This window comes from Felis catus, chromosome C2 (assembly GCF_018350175.1).
Source record: "Felis catus isolate Fca126 chromosome C2, F.catus_Fca126_mat1.0, whole genome shotgun sequence".
Classification (NCBI taxonomy): Eukaryota; Metazoa; Chordata; class Mammalia; order Carnivora; family Felidae; genus Felis; species Felis catus.
In genome coordinates this window covers 30,852,494-30,876,901 of record NC_058376.1, presented here as the reverse complement: position 1 = coordinate 30,876,901, position 24,408 = coordinate 30,852,494, and the positions used below count along the sequence as shown (strand labels likewise).

The window sequence follows — 24,408 nt, the reverse complement described above, 5'->3', positions numbered from 1 at the left end:
CTTTCTCTTTCAATTCATACCAGTTGATTTGAATAATTGATTTGAATAACCATAATGATGATGATGATAGCTCTACACTTGAGGAAATATAGAGTCTAGAAAGACTCATTCCTGTCAGGGACGCGTGGGTGGCTCAGTCGGTTAAGCTGACTCTTGATTTTGGCTCAGGTTATGATCTCACAATTTGTGAGATTGAGCCCTGCATTGGCTCTGTGCTGACATCGTGGAACCTGCTTGGGATTCTCCCCTCTCTTTTTCTATGCCCCTTCCCGCCCCCCACATATGCATTCTCTCTCTCTCTCTCTCACTCTCTCTCTCTCTCTCTCTCCCTCTCAAAAATAAACAAATAAATAAATAAACATTAAAAAAACTTCAGAAATCAGAAATGTCAGCCAACACATAACTGCCTATGGAACTGTTAATAAGCAAATATTATCAAGAAAATATAAAATAATGCTCTTTTAGTAAAATTAACTATTGCCTAAGTGCCATGAGACAATGCAGATGAAAAGAAGAATTACATTATCATGCTCTAGAAAAGTTCATTGTTCTAGATTTATATACCTATACTATTTAATTCTCTCAGCAAGCATTTCTTTAGCTTCATTTGTATTACCAGTGACTTCATTTTTATTTCCAGATACAGTGGTAAGAAGAATACAAGACTATATTAAAATAAAATATTCTGTGATGATAAAGACAGAATTGCTTTAAACTTTGTTTCAGTGGGCTATAGGAAATAATGATATTTTTTTAAATGATGCAAACTTATTTATTTGATACAATATAATGGATTATATAGTACTGATAAGTGCCATTATGATAAAAGTTATAAAAGCATTAATATGTACTTTATTACACAGATGTATTTTGTGAACATCTAATAGGCAAGCATTTACTAAGCTGTTTTTTTTTCTAATGTATAATCCCAAATGGAGAATGGAAAAAAAAATTGTTCCCACTTAGCACTTCTAGTTAATGGTCAAGATTGTGGACCTTGAAGCCAGTCATCCAAGATACTTTACTAGATGATTGACTTCACCTTACTTACCCTCTTTGCGTCTCATGTTTTTATTTGTTATATGGGAATAATAATAGTATTTATATCATACGGTTGCCATAAGGATGAATGTTTTCATGTAAAACGCCTAGAATAGGTATGATATACAGTAAGTATGATGTAAATATAGTTATTAACATTATATTTACAGGAAAGGAAAATGCAATAAAAACAACTCTTTTGAATCAATATTAGCCTTTTCCTATAAAAACCTAAATAGGCATTCAGGGTCAAAGGCAATTTTAAATTTTTAAAAAATGTCCATATATACATAAAAATCTGATAGCATATATGCAAAACATAAAAAAAGTAGTTATCAGTTATAAATGGTTATATGAGTAACTTTACTTTTCTTCATTAGGCCCATCCATGTCAAATTTGCTTTTTTTTCCCTCCTATAAAAATGTGTTATACTTTTTAAAGTGTTCTGAGTTGTTGCCATTCACAGAATGATGCCATTTCAGAATTTAAAGGCACCACAGAAACCATCCAATCCAACTTGCACATTTTGCAGGTGTAGACCCTAGTACTCAACATATTATGTAAATGATTTAAAACAGCATGATGCATTTTTGCAGAGCTGGGATAAGATTGTTAGTCTCCTAAATTCAACTTTACCTTGTAAGCCCACATTGCAATTACAACTTATTAAGAACAGCAACAGCAAAAAATCAATCAGAAGCATATCTTAAGAAAACCCCCTGGGTGATTAAAAACCATCTAAGTGATTCTAACAACAAGTTGTCATATGAAGGCAAGGATTTGTGTTAAAATAGTCAATTAAATAACTTTCTTTTTAATTTTTTTAATTTTTTAAGTTTATTTATTTATTTCTTCTGAGAGAGAGAGAGAGAGAGAGCTGGGGAGGGGCAGAGAGAGAAGGAGAGCGAGAATCCCAAGAAGGCTCTGTGATGTCAGCACGGAGACCAATGTGGGGCTCAAACTCACAGACCATGAGATCATGACCTGAGTCAAAACCAAGAGTAGAATGCTCAAGCAACTGAGCCACTCAGGCACCCCTCCTTTTTTTAAAATTTATTTTAAGAGAGAGAGAATCCCAAACAGGCTCCATGCTGCCGACGTTGACCCCAATGTGGGGTTTGCTTTCATGAACTGTGAGATCATGACCTGAGCTGAAACCAAGAGTCAGATGCTCAACTGATTGAGCCATCAGGCTCTCCAACTTTCTCCTTTTTATATTATGTGTATAGTTGAGGTAAGATACTAGGGTACTAGAAAGTGTGTCTCCAATGGTAAATACCCAATATATCCACCTGAGTCTTGATACAATGACTGTCTCTTGGTAACCCTTTGGCTTGTCCTACAATTTGGACTAAGTAAAATGCTGCCCTAATCCTGATCTCTGCCTAGGGAATTCTCTGACATCCTACGCTATGATGGAAGAAACAAACCTGCCCTAGCTTCTATGTTGGACAACACCCACATGCCAATGACAGGTGGCACTCAGACAGATCCTTTTGCAAACTGCACCTGGTCTTGGCTCTGCCTTGACACAACACAAGAGCTGCCAGTTAATGGGCATCTTTGACTTCGAGGCATTTCATATTCCAAGTGTGTCCCAGCTTGTTAGTTGACCACTGGCCAGAACCCAAATTGGATGCCAGTTCCTGCATTGTCCCTGAGCTGAGATTCTCAACAGATGGGCCAATGTGGTCACAGGATGAGGTAACTTGCACTCTTCAACCTAGGTGGCAATTAGTTTTGTGTTAACAGCAACTATTAGCACCTATTTGATGAAAACACAGAGAAAGTACCATTTTGGCATCCCTCTGAAAGTTGCTAATTAATTCTGTTTGTAAACAAAAACCTATATCTTCAGCTTCCAAGAAGGTAACTTTGACATGGTCCAAATATAGATTTCCAAAACATGAAGACACTAGGTGTGCTTATGAAGTTGGTCTAAAAATTACACTTAACATTCCTATAAAGTTATTCATGATACAGCGTTTCTAACTGATTATCTAAAATTTTATCAAATATAAAATTAGTCAGTGGCTCAAGTCCATAAACAATTAATAATCACATAATTACAAAGCCCATTAGTTTAAAATATATGTTTTATGCTGGAAAGATTTTAAATCAAGTCCTAGCTCTAACACGTATTAATGTGTGGCTTTGGAAGCAAGTTACTTAAACTTCTGTTTCCATAGCTCTCAAATGAGGAATCATAATATTTTAGAACACTATTTAAACTAGTGTAATTAACATATGGAAAGCAAAAGTGCATGGCAAATAACAAGTCTTTCAAAACTACATGCTTTTATTGTTACATAATCTTCTTACACAAGTGATTTTTTTTTTATTATCAGTACACAACTGATATGATATACTGTGTGAAATTTGAAAGTCCCAACCCAGATGTCTTATTACACTGGGCCTACAATAAAATATGTTGACCGTATACAAACTTTGAGAGGGAGAAAAATCAGAGGTAACTTTCAGGTTTGGCAAACTGGCTGGAAAAATTTATAAAGAAATCTATATGATTTAAAAGCAAAAGTGGCATCTATTAAATTAGTAAGATTTTATGTTTCTATAGAAATTGATAGGCCAAAGAAATTGAGTATCCATAGAAATTATATACTTTATATTTTTCACCTTTAATATATTTTCCTTGTAGTTTTCTAGGTAGCTAATAAATGCCACCAACCAGCAGAATTTATAAAACTGGAGCACTTGTTATGTGTATCCAGTGTATAGTGTTTACAGTTCTTTGAATGAGTTATATGATTTTAATAACCCTTTGAGTTAGAATGGATGGCATAATTATTCACCCTGTACAAATGAGTCAAAGTGTAGGTTAGTTATTAGTCCCCTTGCATTTCTGGTCCATTTCTTCAGAATGTAAAACACAAAGAGTTGAAAAATCTTCTTCAAGGTCACACTCCTAGTTAGTGGTAGAGAAATATGTCAAACACCATTTCCAGAACATGGGAGTATAACTAAACTGATTAAATGATTGAACAGTGTCAGAACAAGCCTAAAGTTTAATCTCTGAAGATGGCCTCAGTATTCTTCATGTTATTCATAGCTATATTAAAAGATCTCACAGTAATTGTGCATGTAGTTCTATTTTTTTTCTAGACAGAAATGGCTAAGGCATCTATACAGCTGAAAAATTACAGAGTATTCATTAACACATTTCTTTATATTTCTGAGCCTTAGGGACCAATTCACTTTTCAGATGTCAAATACAATGTTTATATACATTGCTTTTCTCCTCCTCTTAGTTCTTTCTGTTCTTAATTTTTTTTTTAATTGACCAATCTTGATCAGCCTACCAATCAGCATGGTTATTTATCAGCAGCCCAAATTACCACATGTCCTTGAAGCAAACGCTGTATGTGAAGAAGGCCCATCTCCTCAGCAGGGTGGCGGAGCACCTGTTCAGCATCTCCGCATCCCAGAAGCACATTCTCTAAACAATGGAGCTTCAAAACAATTAATATAAGAACATTTTCCAGGGCTAAGTGAAAAGAGCCACTTAGTGTAAAAAATGCCACACACACAAAAAAAAGAATTATAAGTGGTTCTATTCAGTTTCTTTTCTTAAGGATTCATGTATTTATGTGAATCTCGCATTTCATGGAACTAAGAACTCTAAAAAGTCTCTCTTAAAATAGACTTGCACTTCAGAGAAAGGAATTTGTCAGTGGCTTCAAGAAAATTGATAGAATTTTCCACCATATATCTTGCAACTCTTATTCTCTAGTCCTTTATCTATTTTTATGAAATATTCATGAATTATATCTAGTATGTGCAAGCCATCAACTGCATTTAGAATTTGCAGGCATACATAAGAATGTAAATGGCATATTTTATTTCCTTTTTGCTCTGACAAGCTATTATGAACATTCCTTTCTGTACTCTAGATCTTTATTAAGAAAGTTAGTGTCACTTTAAAGTTGGTTCAGAAAATAAATAAAAATGAAATTAAAAAATCATGGAGCTAACCATATAGTGATATAACTAAAATTTATATGAATGGTAAAGGATGCTAAATCTCATATTTACAATTCTTTAAAAGACTGGTAATAATTAACTGAAACACAATCTATACTGACAAGACCAGATAAGAAATTACAATCAGATTAATCACACTACTTTTTAACTAATTTCTGAGAAGGGATATTTTTATTCTTCTCGCTAATATTAGATTGAACCGAGTATTGTCGTGTTGGTGTATTTTAATTTAATTTTTTTATTTACTTCATTGTAAATTTATTATTTGCTCTTTCTTTTTACATTAGAACACAGTATTTTCATAAAGCTTCAGCATATAATGCATATTATATTTATTTTTGATTTTGGTATAACAAAAATATATAACATCCCTACGATAAGATGGAGCATAGTACAGATGAAACATAATCACAGAATTAAAATACTGGCAACTTTTATCACATGAAACACTTTATGGAAAGATGTAGTGAAGGCACCTGGTCATCAAGAGAGTATTAATTAGCAAAAAGGTCTAGGTTTGCCTGTGAAAAAAAAAGATATACTACCCAAGGAAGAAACTAGGATTACTTTAGGCCTGAGTTTCTTTAATGTATGTAAATACTTTTCTATATCACCCATCTGGTTAACATAAAATAAAAAAAAATAAACAATAATTATATTTTGCTTAAATATATATTTTTTTACAGACTAATGAGCATTAAAAATATCGGAGGCACTTAATAAATGTAGGTAAATCTGAAAGTGTAACTTTTACAATTTAAATTATGCTTTAACAAAACCTGTATTTAAAAAAAAAATAATTATACCAGTACCTGGGTAGCTCAGTCGGTTAAGTGTCCAACTGTTGATTGTGGCTCAGGTCATGATCTCAGGGTTATGAGACCAAGTCCTGAATCAGGCTCAGAGCAGAACACAGAGCCTGCGAGCCTGCTTGGGATTTTCTCTCACTCCTCTCTCTCTCTGCCCTTCCCCTTCTTGTTCTCTCTCTCTCTCTCTCTCTCTCTCTCTCTCTCTCTCAAAAATAAAAGAAAATAAATAAAGTTTAAAATAAATAAACAATCATTATAAATAACAAAAAAAAATGTCTTTCCCCTCATCTCCTGTTTTGTTCCCTCTACCCACTTCATTTCCATATTGGTATGTGAAAGTATTGCTAGCCTTAAGAAATGCTACTTTTCCCACCTCACCAAAATACTCATCAAATCAAAAAAATACCAACTCACCAAGGGTACATTTTAATTTTATTAAAGATAAGTACTGAGAAAGGTCAGGAATTTCAAGGCTAAATCAAAGAAAGAGGTATATAAGTCTACTAAAAATAAATTTTCAAAGTAAAGGAAACAAAAATACTCCCCTAATTCATCTCTGGTTACTGCAAGTTTGGCACAGATATCTTCTTCTGTGCGGAAGGTTTAAATAGCTATCACAGCATTTCATAAATTTATACTTGAACTGAAAAGCTTTTCTTGTCTCCAAAAGAAAAATAGTCACATATTACTTACGTAGTAATTACAGGCTATGCAGCTGCCCTACAAAGCTTTACTATAAATGTGTTAAGCATGAACCACTACACAAACCTTATTCAAATTGCATTACATGTTAAGCCAAAGAAATGTCATCCTCCACACCACTTCACACAATTGCTTACACAAGAACAATGGCCATCTCCCTAGTCTGAGACTTAAATAATGTAATAGAATCAATGTTGTTGATTTAGGCTATGGTTGGTTAAAAGTCATTACTGTTATTCCTCACCAAGTAAAGAGGTCTATTTCCCCCTTATTATGCACAAGTGAAGCTTATGCTAATGCCTACAAATCTAAGAATGAATAAGCTTCTTTGAAATACCATTTAAAGATTGAGAACTCATGAAATAGTACCTCGTTTCTATCATGATAAAAATATTGACCTCAATTTCTATATTGCGCTGATCCTTACTTTAAGCCTTTCTAATGTACAATTGAAAGCTTATACAGCATTTCCATTTGCTTAATACTTTAAAAATATTAAGCTGGTCGTACAAAGCACTGTAGTAGTATCATGCCAGTAATAGAAGAATAAAGAGGCCAGAAACCTATGAAAATGTTTTAAGGAAAGTTAATGGAAGTAAGATTTCTCAAAATCTCAACCTCACCTTTAGAGGTCTTTATATCATCCATTCTAAACATGTAGTATTAATGGTATTGTTTGCTTTTTGTGTATTATTTGAACTTTGAAGCAAATGAATTTGGTAAGATTGGAGAATATTATAGCAACTAAAGGTGTCAGGCTTATGACCTAACACCTAGAGAAATTTGGGAACAAATTAAACTGGGCTCGATTAAGTTTTATTTTACCTCAATTCAAAGACATAGAACCATTAAAATGCAACACACCCTTACTACTTTCTATTTTTGAAACTTTTTTGAACTGGATCTTGTTTAATGATTAAAAATGGCAGAATCATGAGGGATGTTATATAGACATCATTAACCTCTGACGTCTTGTGACCAAAAAAATGGCATTCTCTGTGGCTTTCTTCCTAACACCCCACAAATCCAGTCTAACCATGAGAAAACATGAAACAAATCCTAGTTTGGGGTACCTGCCAGTACCCCTTCAGGCTGTCAAGGTCATAAAAACAATGAAAGACTGGGGAAATATGACAAGCAAATGCAATATTCTATAATATCCAACTAAATAAATACCCTCGATTGGAGACTGGAGCAGAATGAAGACATTAATGAGAAAACTGGTGAAATCAAAACAATGCATAAACTATAATCATTATGTATTACCATTTGTTCGTTCAGAGTAACAAATGTTTCCTAGTAATGTACAATGTTAATAATAGGGAAAACTGAATGTCAAGTATATGGGAATTCTCCATATTATTTTTGTAACTTTTCTATAAACCTGAAAATATTCCAAAAAAAGTTTTTGTTAGTTTGTTTGTTTTTAATGGATGAGTATATTTACTCCCAGTAACTGAAAATTAACCTTTGTGTACACTAGGCTAAATTATACTATATAATTCATCTCTCAATCTTACATCAACATTTAAAAATTACACATTAACTGCTCTCAGCTCCATCAACTTTTCTTGCATTTTAACCTACTTCCCCACTGAGAAGACTTGAGGAACTTCACATTCACAAACTCCTGTAACAACACTCCTTTAAAACTAGATGTCTAACAGCAAAGTGACATAGAGGTAACTTTCCCTACGATACAGGCTAAAAGGTTAACCAAATTAAAATATTTACTTCTTTTATTTCTATAGATTGCAAAGAATGTCTCATTGAGTGTTAAAAATGTTTGGTCCATTTGAGACCAGTGCTGTTGATCACATGACTTCAGAAAATACAGTATCAGAGAAATAATGATAAATAAATCAAGATTTTGAAATAAATGCATAAATTCAGGAAAGTATCCACAGTGGTTGCTGGTGAAAGCAGGTAAAAGGCAACCGATGTCTGTGTAAGCAAGTTTAATTTCAGTCAGTTGAATGAAACCAAATTTCTCTCTTTTTTCTTTTAGGAAAAAATTACAAAAAAGGCAGGATGTCAAATCTTATTCAGATGATTGTAGTCGGTTTGATGGCTGATGGCCATAGTTTCAGAAGGTAACACTAGGAGTAAGGCAAAACTAATCTTAAAGCTAAACTTGCTCATTATATGGGGAAACAAAAAAAAAAAATACTTGAATGATTTATTTGGTCACAAAGGGCAAGGTCTCAGAAAAATCTAGACAGCAAAAATGTTAAGTGTATTTTTATAAAAGGATAACAAGCATGTTTGGACTTACCCATGGAAGTTGAGTGACTAGGTTAAGGAGTTTGGTGATAGGAAGATTAGATGGAAAAACAGGTCTCCATGAAGACATGGAAAGTGAGAAAGTGACAGGCAGTCCCTAAGTGAGAAATTCCCTCTGCAGATAGTGATATCCAGGACTTGCTGCATTTTCAGTGTTGTGTTGCACAAAACCTCTCCTTTACTCCAGACCTTGAAGTCAGCTAGACTCAGCGGCCTTTGGTGAGTGATGCTCTGGACATCACTAGGAAGGCAGACAGCATCCAGTGTGGGCTGAAGCATCATGCCAACAGAACAGCAGTTGGAGGAATAGGATAAATAGTCAAGAGTTCACTAGGAGCAGAATAGCAGACCTAGGAGGGGCCACCTCCGGAAACTTTGATATTTGGGGGCAGTAGATGAAGTGGAGAATCAGGCATTTACATGAAAATTCAGTGAAAGAGCAATTAAAAGCTTGTAGGACTTCAGTATATTAAACAGCAGATACGTGGCTTGCATATGTAAAAATCAGATGTCTGGAAATAATACACCAAGATATGCATGTCTGATGGTGAAATCAGGAATTTTTTTTCCTCCTAATTATTCAGTGGTTATCTAATGATTTTCCATCTGTATGATGTTCTTACCTTCCTCTTGGCAAGTCTGCATCATCCTTTTTCCACCGCACAGTTGGTTGAGGATCTCCCTGGACCTGACAACGAAATTCTACAGCTTCTTCCTCCAGCACCACCTGGTTAATTGGCCTCCTGAGAAATGTGGGTCGTTCTTAGGAAAAAAAAAAAAAGGAACAATGGTAAAAAGAAATCAATGCTGTGCATGTCTTAAGAACATTATCAAAAAAAAACTCTATCTCAACTATATCTTGATAAGACCTTATTAACCCAATGCAATTGAATAAAATAAAATATTTTGGAACACAGAAGTAGCTATGGTTTGTATATAAGATCATATAATCTTTTGGGAATGAAATTGATTCTTCAGTGAATTCCTGAGGTATGGAAAATCCTATCACAAAAAATCCGAACAGCACATTCCACAGAAATACAGAAAGATATAAAAACGATTACTTTAATCTACCCCAATAGCTGCGTGAGAAAACTAAAAGTTGAAACTGATGGAAACTATCAAAAAGGAAACTAATATTAATGTTCCATCAAGAATGCTAGCACTAACTAACTGGAAATAAGACAAAAAACAAAAAAGAATGCTACAGTGAATACACACAAAAAGTTGTGCTCTCGCACATGGTGTTATTTAAATTTTCCCACTTAGGCTATCATTTCACAAAGACTCAATACTTCCACATATGTTTTCACCTCGTGTATGGAAAGCTATCAACCCGATTTAATTTTTCTTAAATATAAAAGCTGTCAATCTGATTTTTTTCTTAAACAAAAATCACCATTATTATTAATTATTGTAAACTGTCATACATAATTTGCTAAGGCCACTTCAATTATCTTCTCCTCAGTGTTTCACAGATTTACCCGTTTTTTCTTTACTTAACTTTTATGTTTCTTTATTTCTCTAGTGTTCAGGTTCAGTTTTCCCATCCTTTACTCCTTGTTGTTAATTTGCACCTATCACCCTTAATTTGCATTTTCCACTCCTCTACATATAGCTAGGGAAAAATAAATCCCTGTCTATGAAAATTTTACCATTGAAGAGAAATATAAAACAAACAGTAGTTTTACAAATCTCTAAACACCTGAATTTCTTGTCTAGTTTCTTCCCTTTTTGATAATGGTCTGATACAGGACACATTACCACTTAAGATTTCATTAGCACATGTCTCCAAATCATAGGCAGTCCAATAGTTCTACTTATTGAAGTAGAAAGAGAAATCAAGGAAAAGAAAGATGAAATCCATTGGGAATTGACACAATTTGTCCGGCCATATGGTCGTATTTAGTCACTTAAGACTTTAGTTTCAAACCCAATTTAAAAATGTCAATAGTGGCATAAAAAAAATTGAAACATATTTAGAAAAAAAATCTTTAAAGAAAATCAATCACTTCAAGTAGCATATATTAAGAATATAGGATGGAAGTACATAATTTTATTGACTAAATAAGATCTAGATATATACAATAAATGTGTAAGTTGCAATAGACATATTTTATTGCATTAAAGTCAACAATCATTGGCATTCAGAAGGAAGACAACTCCATCTCTCCACCGTGAAGTTGACAGTAAGGATCAAAATTTTCTCTAAAACAGAGACCTGCATATTAAGCATTAAGTACCTGCACTCTGAGACCCCAAAATCCCAAGCCATAAAACAGGCAAATAGAACTTCTCATGGAGAGGTTTTTTTAATGAAGAATTTAGAAATAAAGCATAAGAACTTGGAAGGGGGGAAAAAAAAAGTTGCTCCTAATTAGATTTTAGGTAGTCAGAATCAATTAAGTGTTCCCCACCCCACCCCTGCCCAAAGACAGAACAAATCTGCATGTTGGATGCAGTCATTTCGTATTATTCTTTTGAACCTTGGACACTACATGCTCCCAAAAACTATTTTAGCACTGGCTAGTTGATACGGAGCTACTGTTTCTGCCGGCAAATAGGCAACAGGATCAGTATAGTATCTTCATATGAGTGCTTAGAATGTTAATAGCAAAAATGAATCATTAGCCCAGAAAGCAGGATTGACTTGTTTTCTTTGCAATCACTCAGGGATGTTCATTCGATTCATCTAAAACTGAAATACCCAATATTAAAAGACAGCTAAGCCACTGTTGATGTCACTTGAGATTGAGAAATGAGGAATTTTCCTGCCCCCTTTGTTTTTAATGAGTGTATTGTACTACAACCTCGTATATGGACAGAAGTCATTCCCTCACCCACTCTTCCATTTAGCACATATTAACACAGCTTTTCCTATGTCAGGCTTTGAGCTTAGTAGCTGGTGAACAGCCAGCAGTTTGGTTTCATCAGAAAAGTGGTGGGATGGGCACCTGGTGCTCAGTTGGTTAAGCTTCCTACTTCAGCTCAGGGCGTGATCTCACAGTTAGTGAGTTCAAGCCCCTTCAGGGGCTCTGTGCTGATAGCTTAGAGCCTAGAGCCTCCTTCGGATTCTGTGTCTCCCTCTATTGCTGTTTCTCCCCTACTTGCGCTCTGTCTCTCTCTCAAAAATAAATAAACATTGACAAAAATTTTTTAAAAATTAAAAAAAAACAACAACAAAAAAAGAAAAGTGGTAGGAAATGAAGCCAGTCAGATAGTGAATGGCAAGACCATGAAGGGCCTTTCAGGCCATGTCAAGGAATGTGAGTTCTGCCCTAAGAGTGATAGAGAGATGTTGAAATGTTTTAAGTACAGAAGCAACATTTTATTTTTTTAATTTTTTTTTCAATGTTTATTTATTTTTGGGACAGAGAGAGACAGAGCATGAACGGGGGAGGGGCAGAGAGAGAGGGAGACACAGAATCGGAAACAGGCTCCAGGCTCTGAGCCATCAGCCCAGAGCCCGACGCGGGGCTCGAACTCACGGACCGCGAGATCGTGACCTGGCTGAAGTCGGACGCTTAACCGACTGCGCCACCCAGGAGCCCCCAGAAGCAACATTTTAAATAAACACGTGAAAAAGATTGTGTTGGCAGATCTGTGAAAGATGAACTAGAAGAGAAACATGAAGCAGTGAATTAGGTCAAATGGATTTTGTAAGAAATTACTTCAGCTTTGGCTGACACGATGGTTCTATGGATATGGAAAAGGGGTAGAATGAAAAGGTATCAAAACTGGGTGATCAATCAGAAGTGGATATTGAAGAAGAAAAGTCTAAAAGGATTCTCCAGTTTCCATTTAGCAGATTGGAACAGATTGGCAGGTAAAGCATGGATATGGGGTGTGTATGTCTATGTGTGTGTAGATCATTTCATCACAGAAATGCTAGACAGGAGAAAAATGAACACCTATGCTTAAGCCATTGCTGATCAGGTTTCTGTTACTTCAAGTTAAATGCATTTTTTTTTCACATTATTTATTTTTGAGAGACGGAGACAGAGTATGAGCAGGGGAGGGGCAGAGAGAGAGGGACACACAGAATCAGAAGCAGGCTCCGGGCTCTGAGCTATCAGCACAGAGCCCAACACGGGGCTCAAATCCACAAACTGTGAGATCATGACCTGAGCCGAAGTCTGACGCTTAACCGATTGAGCCACCTAGGTGCCCCGAAGTTAAATGCATTCTTATTTAAGAAGATAAAGGAGGCTACTTACAAAATAGAAGGGAAAAAGAAAAAGTAAACGTGATCATACCTAGATATAGAAAAGCTCTTGAATTTCAAAAAATAAAAATAAAAAATAAAAAGGGAATCAAAAGAAACTTAAGCATGGTGAAGATATTTTATCAGAAATTAAATCAAAACCTCTTTTTAAAACTCGTATGCTAGGGGTACCAGGGTGGCTCAGTCGGTTAAGCATTGGACTCTTGCTTCATCTCAGGTCATGATCTCATGGTTTTGTGAATCCGAGCCCCACATGGACTCTCTGCTGATGGCATGGAGCGTGGTTGAGATTCTCCCTCTTTCTCTGTCCCTCCCCCACTCACACTCTTTCTGTCTCTCTCAAAATAAATAAATAAACTTTAAAAGTAATGCTAAAATCATGCCTATTAAAATCAGGAACATGATGGACATGCCAACATTAGTAATCAATAAGAAAAAGAAAGAAAAGTGTGCGTATTGGAGAATAGAATAACAATTTTGATAATCGATAATTGCAACAAAAAATAAGAACTACATAGGATCAATGTAGTAATGTTGACAGTATTAGAAAATGGGTGCTTTTAGAAAAAATGTGACAAATTCATACACTGCAAAATTAGTAAGTCACTGGAATCTTAAAGCTATTTCTATCTATCATCTATCTATTATCTATCTATCTATCTATCTTTCTATCATCTATCTATCTAACATGGAAAATTTTCATGACATGATGCTAACTATAAAATAAATTGTATAACAGTATGTGAGACTAGTTCCATTAAAATACACATGAATATTTTCAGGCAAAGATTTTGTATGCTTTCTTTAACATACTACCTGCCACAAAATTGCAACATATGAATGCAATGAACCCAAAGGATAAACTTTACATTAGACTTATTCTGAAACTATAATTACTAAAACTAAAGTTGTCTCTTTATCCAGGGGACAGCATCAGGATCCTTGATGGTTTTATGGCTTTCATACATGTTCTAAGCCCCACTGTTTTATATGGAGACACGAGGAAGAACCTGATTTATAATTCAAGAAGAAGGAAGATATAGGATCCCCTGCTGCTGTTCTGATGAACCCAGCAGGGGTGGACAACTTCGCAATGAACTTTTTCTATTCCCTTCTGCCCTCAAGCAGAGTCTAGTTGCCTAGCAACTAAATAACCACAGGAGAGTATGTGGTAGAGAATTTTTGGAAGTCTAGAATTGGCTCATGATGGAAATGTAATTCAATTGACAGGAAAGAGAAATAAAAGACAATGCAAATAAAAGTCATTTGCACATATAGGAGGCATCAAGATGGGTTTTATACTGGAGTAACTTAGGTTACACCTTCCAACAAAGTGACACTGACATTTACTAATACGTTGGAGTTTGGTCACAACTTTTAAAGTATTATTCTGGGAATTTCTGTAGTGCCCATTACAGTAATTATCCCTAAATTGTATTATTCATTATTCTAATTGTCTTCTGCTAATTATAATAAAATCACCTTCTACTACAATTTAACTGCCTACAAAAAATGGTATGTTAAAAACTGTAGGTTTGCCTAACATTTATTAAATGGAAATATATTTTTTGTAAGAACCATTTTCCAGTTTCCTTAACTAGACTTTATTTCCAGAAAAATCTGAGAATCAGAAACATGAATATTGAAGACTAAAGAAGTTGTACAGGCAGAAAACATATTTTTAAAGGCTTTGCCTTTGCAGTGACTACTATTATTCTAAGTCAAACAAAAGGTGTGCTTTCAGACACAAATTATAAAAATTATAAGGAAATGTCTTGGGTTTTGCTGTTTTATGTCAAAATGATCTGCAAATAAATGTAAAGTTACAAGGATTAGATGGTAAATTGTAAGTAATCCCATTTGATACCCATTAACGCCCCAGGAGTTTGTACCCCATGAAACTTTACACAATCAAATATATATGAAACATCCTGAACTACTAAATAATGAGAAAAATTCATTTTGAGGCATGTAAATAAGGTCACTGATTTTTCCATGTTATCACCTTATGTCTGATCACATATTGAAAACTCCGGAAAAATCTCAAGGGCTGTTTCCTAACTGCTTATCAATTAGATTAGAGTCCCTCTGAATGGCCTGATCCCTAATTATATAGCCTTGGAGTGATCAAAGGCAATGTCTTTGCCAATGCAATTAACATTTTTTTTTATGTGAGATTAACTGGATTTGAATCACCTGCATAACTTGCTTACAAGGTTAATCTCTCTTGAGACAGTAGTGTTGTTTGGCAGTGTGGTACTATGTAAAGTACAGCTCTCAAGTAGTCAGGTCAATTTAGTTTCAAATTGGCATTCTGGAAAATCCAACTGTGTGTGGCTATAATAAAATCAAATGCCAAGTCTCACTGTAGTTATGCCAATAGAGTTGAGAAAACAAAATGTTCAAATTAATACAAATTACAATAAATCTGAAATGGGGTTGCATAATATCTCTTAAGTTTCTTATTTACATGCTACAGTGAAAGAAATTAAATCCTCACTGAACAAGTTTCTCTTTTCAACTGCATTGAATATGGCTGTAAAATTGGCAATGGCTGTGTCATGACAGCTCTTACTAGGATAATCTTAACAATTTTTTAAATAATCTTTGCTTGACATTATGAAACTGGTGTTATAGCAATAATCACATAGGTAAGTCCTTAAGGTCCTATAAGACCAAAGGCATGAAATAAAAGGACAGCAGAGGTAACCACTGCTTGTAAACCTTATCTTAACTTCAGCTGACCTGGAAGTACTTGCCAAGCTATAGTGTCTATTAACCTGGGAAGTCAGATGGCTAGCCTTAGTATGTCTCTTTTTATTTTACTGGGTATGCATGAGGGGACAGAGTTATGATAGCCATTGAATGTGAATTATTGTGCCCTTCCAAAACAGACTGGATGATAATGATCAGACTGTCTGAATGTGATTATATAAATCCTGGCTGTATTATTTTTTTTTCTTGCCAAGAATTTTCTTTGTCTGAGAGAAGTCATCCTGTGAAGTAAAGACAAACATAGGTAAATGTTTTCAGAGGGGAAAAAATGCTTCTCTCACCATATTTTAGAGGCAAAGTTTCATGTTATTGTTGATAATGTGATGTAAAAGGTCTATTCATCTTACTACTATATTAAATCATTTAAACAGGGTTTGGCACATGGGAGGTGCTCAAGGGATGTTTGTTAAATGAGAAAATGAATAAGAAATGTTTTGCTGTTTTAAAGTTTGCAAGCAAATATTATTTAAAAGATAGCTTTCAATAACAGTCTTAATTTTAATAATGCCTTATATTTGGAATTCTTAAGTGAAGGCCCCAGGATATCAATAAAACTTAGATATTTCTTATGGTTTGGCTCTAAGATATCTTCTCTAATAGCTTTGCCTACTGGTATCTCAAATACAGTCAGGCCACCACCTAAAATCTCTAATCTAATAACTGAAAATCAACATCAACAGCCCTAAATTCTGTCCTCATTGCCAATGAATGGCTACTTCCCAATCTGATCATTGTACAGTGAAAGCCATCAGTTGACACAGAGTTTCTAATAGTCTTTTTAGTGAGCAGCTATTAAATATGAATGAACAACAGTAGATCACTTGCTATTTGAAGAAAGCCTCCAGTGTAAAAGACAGAACAAGGGAGAAAAGGAAGTGGGGAGGGAGTCAGAAAAAAATGAAGCAGGAAGCATCACAAGAAAGTTTTATTTGAAAAAAAAAGAGTTATTAAAATCCTGTGACACAAGAGAATTTAAACTATCCATGAAACAAGAACAGAATATGATAAATGAGGAAGAATGAGAGAAAAGAAAGACCTGGGAGGTTTCACATCTAATTAATAAATATATATTTGACATATAAACTGAATAAAAATTATGGGAAAGGATAATTCACTAAATTGTTTAGTAATTAACAATTATGAAATTGTTCACCAAGTAAAGGGAAAAAAGTGGCAAACCAAGGCATAGTATTGAAACATTTTAGAACACTGGAATAATGATATAGCACTAAAACTGGAAAGAGGAAAGAAAGAAAGAAAGAAAGAAAGAAAGAAAGAAAGAAAGAAAGAAAGAACAAAAGAAAGAAAGAAAGATCACATAGGAGTCAGAAGCACAGTAGAATTCCCAAAGCAACAGTAAAGCTGAATGATTTTGGAGGAGAGATTTTAGTATTATAGTCAAAGTTTTTTGTTTTTGTTTCTGTTTTTTTAACTACATTTTATAACCAGCCATAGTATCAATTAAGTTTCAGATAGAATACATGCTTTTTACCCTGAAATTTATTCTAGGCTCCAGTCAAATAGAAAGCAGGAGAGAAACACTGTTCTGATATAGGAGTTAACCAGGAAAGAAACAAATACAGGATGCAACAAACAGGAAATCCAGCATGAGAGAAAAGGGGAGTAAACGTCAGGATGAAATTCTGGAGTAGATCTGAACAGCATCCAGCCTAGTTAGATTGGCAGGAAGTCTAAGGCCTCCAGGAAGGCAGTAGCAAAGACGAACTTAAGAGCTAAGTAGAATTTAGAGGATTTTAAACCTTCTGTTAGAGATTGCAAGAGTTCATGACAGGGGTAGACAAACATAACTAAAAGGAAAAAATGGCTTTATTGTTAATTTGAAGAACAAATAAGTGCCAGAAAAGAAATGCCATCATAATAGTGTAACATTTGCTCACAGTCCATATTTACATGGTTCTAACCACTCAAATTCGGAATCTTAATACAACCCATGTTTCTAAAGTCTATATACTGAAGGAAAGAAAGAAGGGGAAGTAGGGTGAGAAGGAAGAGAAGGGGATATAAATGGGTCAAATCATCATCTTCCAAATAGGAAGTCAAAATAATGTATAAAACTGCAGAATAGGGATATATTTAGAAATATAGAAATAAATCCCAGAAGAAAACATAAAACAGGCTTGTAGTTAAGTTCAAAGATGAGGACTGTGTGTGTGTATGTGTGTGCGTGTGTGTGTTTGTGCGAGTGTGTACTGGAAGGAGGGGTGGGGCTAGTTATTTTTGTATTTCATTATAAGTTTGGTAATATTTCTAATGTCTATTAGTAGTGTAACATAAAATGTATTTTCATGGATTACTTTGATAAGCATTTAAAAATCATTTGGAAAAATTTATATCATTTTAAGTGACAGTGAAATTTTGGATAACAGATATCCCAAACCTACCCATAATTAGAAATTCAATTCTAGTTTCTCTGACAGCAGGATCTTTAGAACTTAATTAATATACATAAAGTGCTAGGGAGTATTCTTTTTGAAGGCATCTAGACTGTGCCATAGATTTTAGTGTCCATTCACACTTTGATGCCTACTTCTTAATTTTATATTTGGTACTGCCCACTTAACTAAGCTGTTATTTATGACCAACATCTATTAAAGAAAAACAAATAGAATAAATGATTCGTGGAGTATGGAATAGTAACATTTTGAAAATTAAGTTACACTGATCATGTGTTTGTCTAAATAGCAGATTTTTACAAGACAAACTGAAATGTTCAAACTAAACAACTTCTAAGTCCAAGCCCACACACTAAAGAATCAAAATACTTGTGGATGGCTGTTGGATACCAAAGACCTGTTATTCCTTTCACTGTTTTTCTTGCCATTTACAAGTGAATTAGAATTATACGTTTTGAGCAATTAATACCATCAATTACTTTTTGTGTATAACATGCTTAAATTTTTTTTTAACATTTATTCATTTTTTTCAGAGACAGAGAGAGACAGAGTGTGAGTGGGGGAGGGGCAGAGAGAGAGGGAGACACAGAATCTGAAGCAGGCTCCAGGCTCTGAGCTGTCAGCACAGAGCCTGATGGGGGGCTTGAACCCACGGACTGCGAGATCAATGACCTGGGCCGAAGTTGGGTGCTTAACCGACTGAGCCACCCAGGTGCCCCTGGGTATAACATACCTTAGAGTAAAGATCGAGTTTCAAAGAACATTTAAAATCTTCTGTAGCTACAGAGTGGTCACAGTAGCCAATTTTTTTTTTTCTTTTTAAGCAGAATTGCTGCTACATGAAAATAAAATTGAGAGTGGGGAGGGGGAAAATGTACCCAGTTATACTTTTATAAACCCTAGGTTAGAAATAATAATATCTAACAATGATGAAATATAAAGAGGTTTATTAGAAAATGTGTATGGATACAAAAGCACCCAAATAAAATAAAGAATTCCCCATTATACATAGGACACTGCTTATTTTCTCTAAGAATTGAACAAAGTGCCTCTCTCAGGCAATCCTTGTCACATCCTTGATTTGGACAATCACTACCGTTGTTATGTTTTATTTCTGGGTTCAGATGATGTTTTCTTATCAATAATGGAATTTTAGTTTTTCCTTCAACTTAATACTGTACTTATAACCCCCAGGTCAGTTCTGACTAGTTTACACCATCAGATAAATGTTCTTAGTTTCTTAAATCAATTCTTCCAGAGGTACTGCCCCTAGACAAATCCAATCTCTTTACTTTATGGCTATTTTCAAAATAATTTAGAAGTTCCCCTGTAACTCCTGACATGTCTAAGGACCTCCTATATATCCCATCATGTCTTTAGGGAACATGAGGTAAATATTTCATAACACAGTCACATTTTGGTAAGTCTAATTGCTTTGGTAATGACATTAAACCCTTTCAATTTCCTTTCGAAGGCAGTATGTACTTTTGGAATGCAACATTTTTCTCTTCCAAAGCTTGTGGCAGTTACAGAAAAATAGTAATGAGTGCTTCTTTAAATAGAACAGCTGTACGTGTGGGTTTTCAATGCTAATGTTCAGTGACCACTAATTTCATATCTTACCAGGAAAAAACTGTATTTTATTCATTATGGAGTGAAGCACATTTTGAGACTCTTATAGCTGACTGCATGAAATTGAAGGGCAAACTAATACTTGCCTGAGCTCTGCGGGACAGAAATTTACATGCATACTTTGAGCAATTTTATTTTTACTATTCAATTCCTTTAATGAATTATGGACTTTCTCCTGGTTTGGTCATTTGGGACTTCAAGCTGCTTAGTATCCATACGGAGTATTACCAGAGATTACTCGGTACTCAGCGTGATTGAAAAGAGAGGCCTGTTCTCAGGTACACACTCATAAAGCACACCTTAATGCTTTAAATGTAATGGAAATCATAACATGGCTATTTTGCTTTGGGGCGCTCCGATAACACCATGGGATGGCACATCTCAAACTACAAAAGCAGTTTCTTTTGGAATGTATGCAGAATTCTGATGCTTCGCTCAAACATGTTATAATGACCAGCAGTAAGATCTTACTCTAATTCATTAAACCAGAAGATTATTTTGCTGGCACGAAAAATAACTTAAAAATCACACTTATCTCCTATGTTTTAAAAAAATCACACAATATCAACAATAGTCAAATATTTTTAAGCTACAGATAGATAGACACACACATGCATACATACATATACATGTGCATGTATATATACATGTATACTTATGTGCGTACGTATAGACAAATATCCATACACAGACTTAAGTGGGATTTCAGTGACTTCTGAAGGAATATTTCATTTTCCAATATCTTTAGGATCCCTACTTTCCCTGATTTTCTGTAATTTTATTTCTTTTTCAATTTTTCACAGCTGCCCTGTAAGCATTTTCCTTTTTTGTTTACTGTGCTGTCTTTATTCGACCCAATTTTCTCTTTCCTAATGCTTTGCCCACAATTTCTCTGATACAGATCTAATCAAGTTTTAACCTATATTACTCTGCTAAAGAGTCCCTTGGTTCTGAAATCTGAAGAAACATGAATATCATAGCAATGAGGTAGGGAAGCTGATGGCACTCCATTTACAAAGTTTACAAAAAACTCCATCTCTGCTGTTTTTCTGCTGGGCCCCATGTACTCATGCTCCATATTTTGCCTCTGAGTAAGCCAAGGAAGCTCTGTTCCCACTTCAAGGGGGAAGCAAGAAAGTTAATCCTTCTCTGAGTTTTGTCTTAGGGCCCAAACACCTGTTAACACCTAAGAAAAGCCAGATCCCAAACACATTCCAGGACGTTAGCTTCAAACAAACTTCAGCTGACACTGGCATTAATACCACCCCTTCTGTGATTTATGGAGTAAGACCTATTGTTCACTTGACACTTGCCTTTGATTGGACCCTACCCTGGATTCCTGGACCCTTAGACCCTTTTGAATATAAACTGCTAGTCTCAAGCAACAAACAAAACTCATTCTTCTTTCCTTCAGAGTCTCCCACTCTGTCTGCTATTCTCTGTCATGTATACTATTCAATAAATGCTATTTTCACTTACTCTGGCTCACATTTGATTTCTACCCTGTGTGAAGCCAAGGATCCTTTTGGATGGTCCTCGGGACTCTCTCCTGGGATCTTGGACCCAGCCTGCCTGCATTAGCAAGAGAGTTTATGGTTGGTTTGTTTTTTTCCTAATTTTGATTGTTTATATTTATATGTGTGTGTGCGTGTGTAGCTGGCTAGTTTTGTTTTTTTTTTTGTATCATAAGCTAAAACTTCAAATATCTAAATTTGAAATTTTTAAAGCAGAAGACAAGTGAAATGTATTTGCACTACACTAAAAAAAAAACCAAAAAAACAAAAACTTACCCCGTGTCTTACCCATAAAAGATACTTAATAAATACATCACAGTGGATAAACTTTAGATGGATATATCTCAAACAGAATTTGAGAAAGATGAATTTTTTTTACATTCTGATGAAAGGGAAAATCCTATAAATATATATGAATAAAAGTAAATGAATTATTGTTTCAAAAGTTCTAATTTTCTTCATATCACAGATTTCATCTGATGGATAGAACCAGAAACCAAGATAAATCGAGTCCTTCACTACTCACCATAAGTCATAAGCAACTGTCCTTCTATGTCCTGATGTTTAGTATTAAAACATATTTACAATCTAAGGAAAAGTATATATAAATAGCAATTTATAATTTAAAAGAGAGCTTTACCAAAGACAGTCAGTTCTGCTGGATCACTGTCTCTTTCTCCCACCATATTGGTGCCAACACAGGTATACATCCCTGCATCGCTTTTCCTAGTGTTGGAGATCATCAGTTTTCCACCACGAATCTGTTAAAAATTAAAAAAAAAAAAAGAAAGAAAGAAAGAAGAGAAAGAGAAAGAAGGAAAGAAAGGAGAAAAAAGAGAGAGAGAAAGGAAGGAAGGAAGAAAGGGAGGGAGGAAATGGAAAGGAAAATAAACAGCAAAGGGAAGGTGACAAATAAATCATTTTGAATATTTAAGCACAACATTTTTTTTCCCTCAAGGAAATAGCTCAGTGTCTAAGACAGAAAACTTTCCCAGTATTTTGGCATGTGTCTTTTCTTCTCTTAAATTCTCCTTCAGGATTAACCTCCATATTCCCTTTCTAGAAAATGTGTTTCATTCTTTCTCTCATCTGGTCCTATTTTGAGTCTTGTGAGTGCTTCTTAAATCTTAATGGTTAATCTTCACTCTGAAGTAGGTTGAATGAATTGCTATTGATAATTTGTTATCAGAAAGAAGTACTAAATACCTGCTTTTGGTAATATAATGGAATCCAACGGACCCAGAGTGATTCAACAAGCATTTACCGAGTACCTCTATGGGTTCCGCAGTGTTCTAGGCACTTGAAGTTCACTAGGAAACCAAATAATAAAAAACCTTTGCTTTCATGGAGCTTACATTTCAGTTGTTAGCATTAACTATTTATGTCTTACCTTAGCTGTATTTATGAAATAATTTTTGAAGAAGAGGGCGGGGGGGATAAAAATAAATACATTTTTTAATAATGAGTATGAGTTGGTACAAATCATCGGCTTCTAAAATGTGTTCCCTAAATGTTTCCTAAATGAGACACATTTATTGACTGAATAAACTAATGAAAATGTTAAAATGTCTATTTGTTAAAAAGGATATTGAAGCAGAATTAGGTTTTTAGTAAGTGTATCAGCAACTCATAGCTTCTTTTCCAATTTTGTTTCTTTGTATTTATATAATTCAATGATCTTAACATCACAATGGCCGAGTGTTCTTAAAGAGATATGAGATAAGAACATGCTGGTTTCCTCTGGCAATTTTTATCTCCTAGGCAAACAAAATCCACATAGGCATGTTCTCATCAGAGATATTTCAGGCTCTAAAACTTGTCATGTCACAAAAAAAGGACTTTCAAATTTGTTTTTCCATGGGACAAAAAGACCATCAACCTGTTCTTAATTAGGTACAGTGGAGTATAATAAACTATAAGTTATAAAAATGTCCATGGAGGCCACTCCTCCTCCCCCTGAAGCTGAGTTTGGCAAAAAAATTACTTGATTTGACAGATGAAACTAAAGAAATGTTTCAATAGAAGGCAAGTGCTAGCACATTGAGACTTATGTTTCCTTGCTGCAGCTGGAATCTTGAGACCACTATGGGAACCAGTCTGAGCAGGCCTGCTGGAAAATTATAGGCCAAGAGAAGAACGAAGATGCCCAACTGGGTGTAAGTCAATTGCCAGACATGTGAGTAAGGTTATCCTAGATCATCTGGCTGCCAGCACATCTTTTAAACAAGCCACAGAAGCATGAAAAAACCTAGCAAAGATCAGCCAATCTGGAACAGAATGAAGAATTGTCATCTTACCCACAAAACAGTCTAAATAAAATGGTTATCATAAGTCTCTGTATTTTGTGGTGGTTTGTACAAAGGGAAAGGTAAATGACGCAAACATGAACTAGAAACCCTTCCACATTGATTTAACTCTGTCACCAGGAACACATTTTCATGTTTGGTACCCAAACACAGACCATAGAGAGCCAAAGTGCCCCCAGTAATGCAGATCCTCATGCTGTCAAGAGTTTAAGCCAGAATCATAGGAATATATATTGTGATCCTCTATATGGCCTGTCCAGTTCTGTGTTATTGTGTAACCATAGTGTGCATGTAAAAAAAAAAATCCTCATTTACAAGATATTTTTAAATAGACACCTAGACTATATGGATTTTTGACAGAAATGTCACATTTACTCAGAGAAATGGACATTATTTTAAATAAAGTATATTTATTCTCAATAATTGTATTAAATATAAACATTGTATTAGGAATAACCTCAGAAGTTTGAGGCATTTCTACTGTTTCAGTGGACTGGTTCCCATAAGTGTCATAAACAAAAGTTGAGTGGATTCCACAAAACCATAAAATAATTGCATGTCTTTCCCCTTTTCTACCTCTTTACAATGTTCTGGGTGTTTTGTTTTGAATATTAATTGTGATTAACCTAATCACCAATTTCCCTTGAAAGCAGACTATTTTTCTGCAAGAGCTAAACTGCGGAACCATAAAAGTCATGTTTACT

General features: G+C 34.8%; 1 protein-coding gene across 19 annotated transcripts in view; it reads right to left on the bottom strand.

Moving 5' to 3' along the window:
• The window catches only part of ROBO2 (roundabout guidance receptor 2), a 1,685,269-nt gene that overhangs the window by 155,004 nt on the left and 1,505,857 nt on the right, over positions 1 to 24,408 (bottom strand). For all 19 annotated transcript variants that reach the window (XM_019839528.2, XM_019839533.2, XM_019839527.2 and 16 more), the window contains 2 exons: positions 22,039 to 22,159; positions 9,462 to 9,600 (listed from right to left, as the gene is read on the bottom strand). In XM_019839528.2, the coding sequence (XP_019695087.1) occupies positions 9,462 to 9,600; positions 22,039 to 22,159 (260 nt within the window). The remainder of the gene's footprint in view (positions 1 to 9,461; positions 9,601 to 22,038; positions 22,160 to 24,408) is intronic.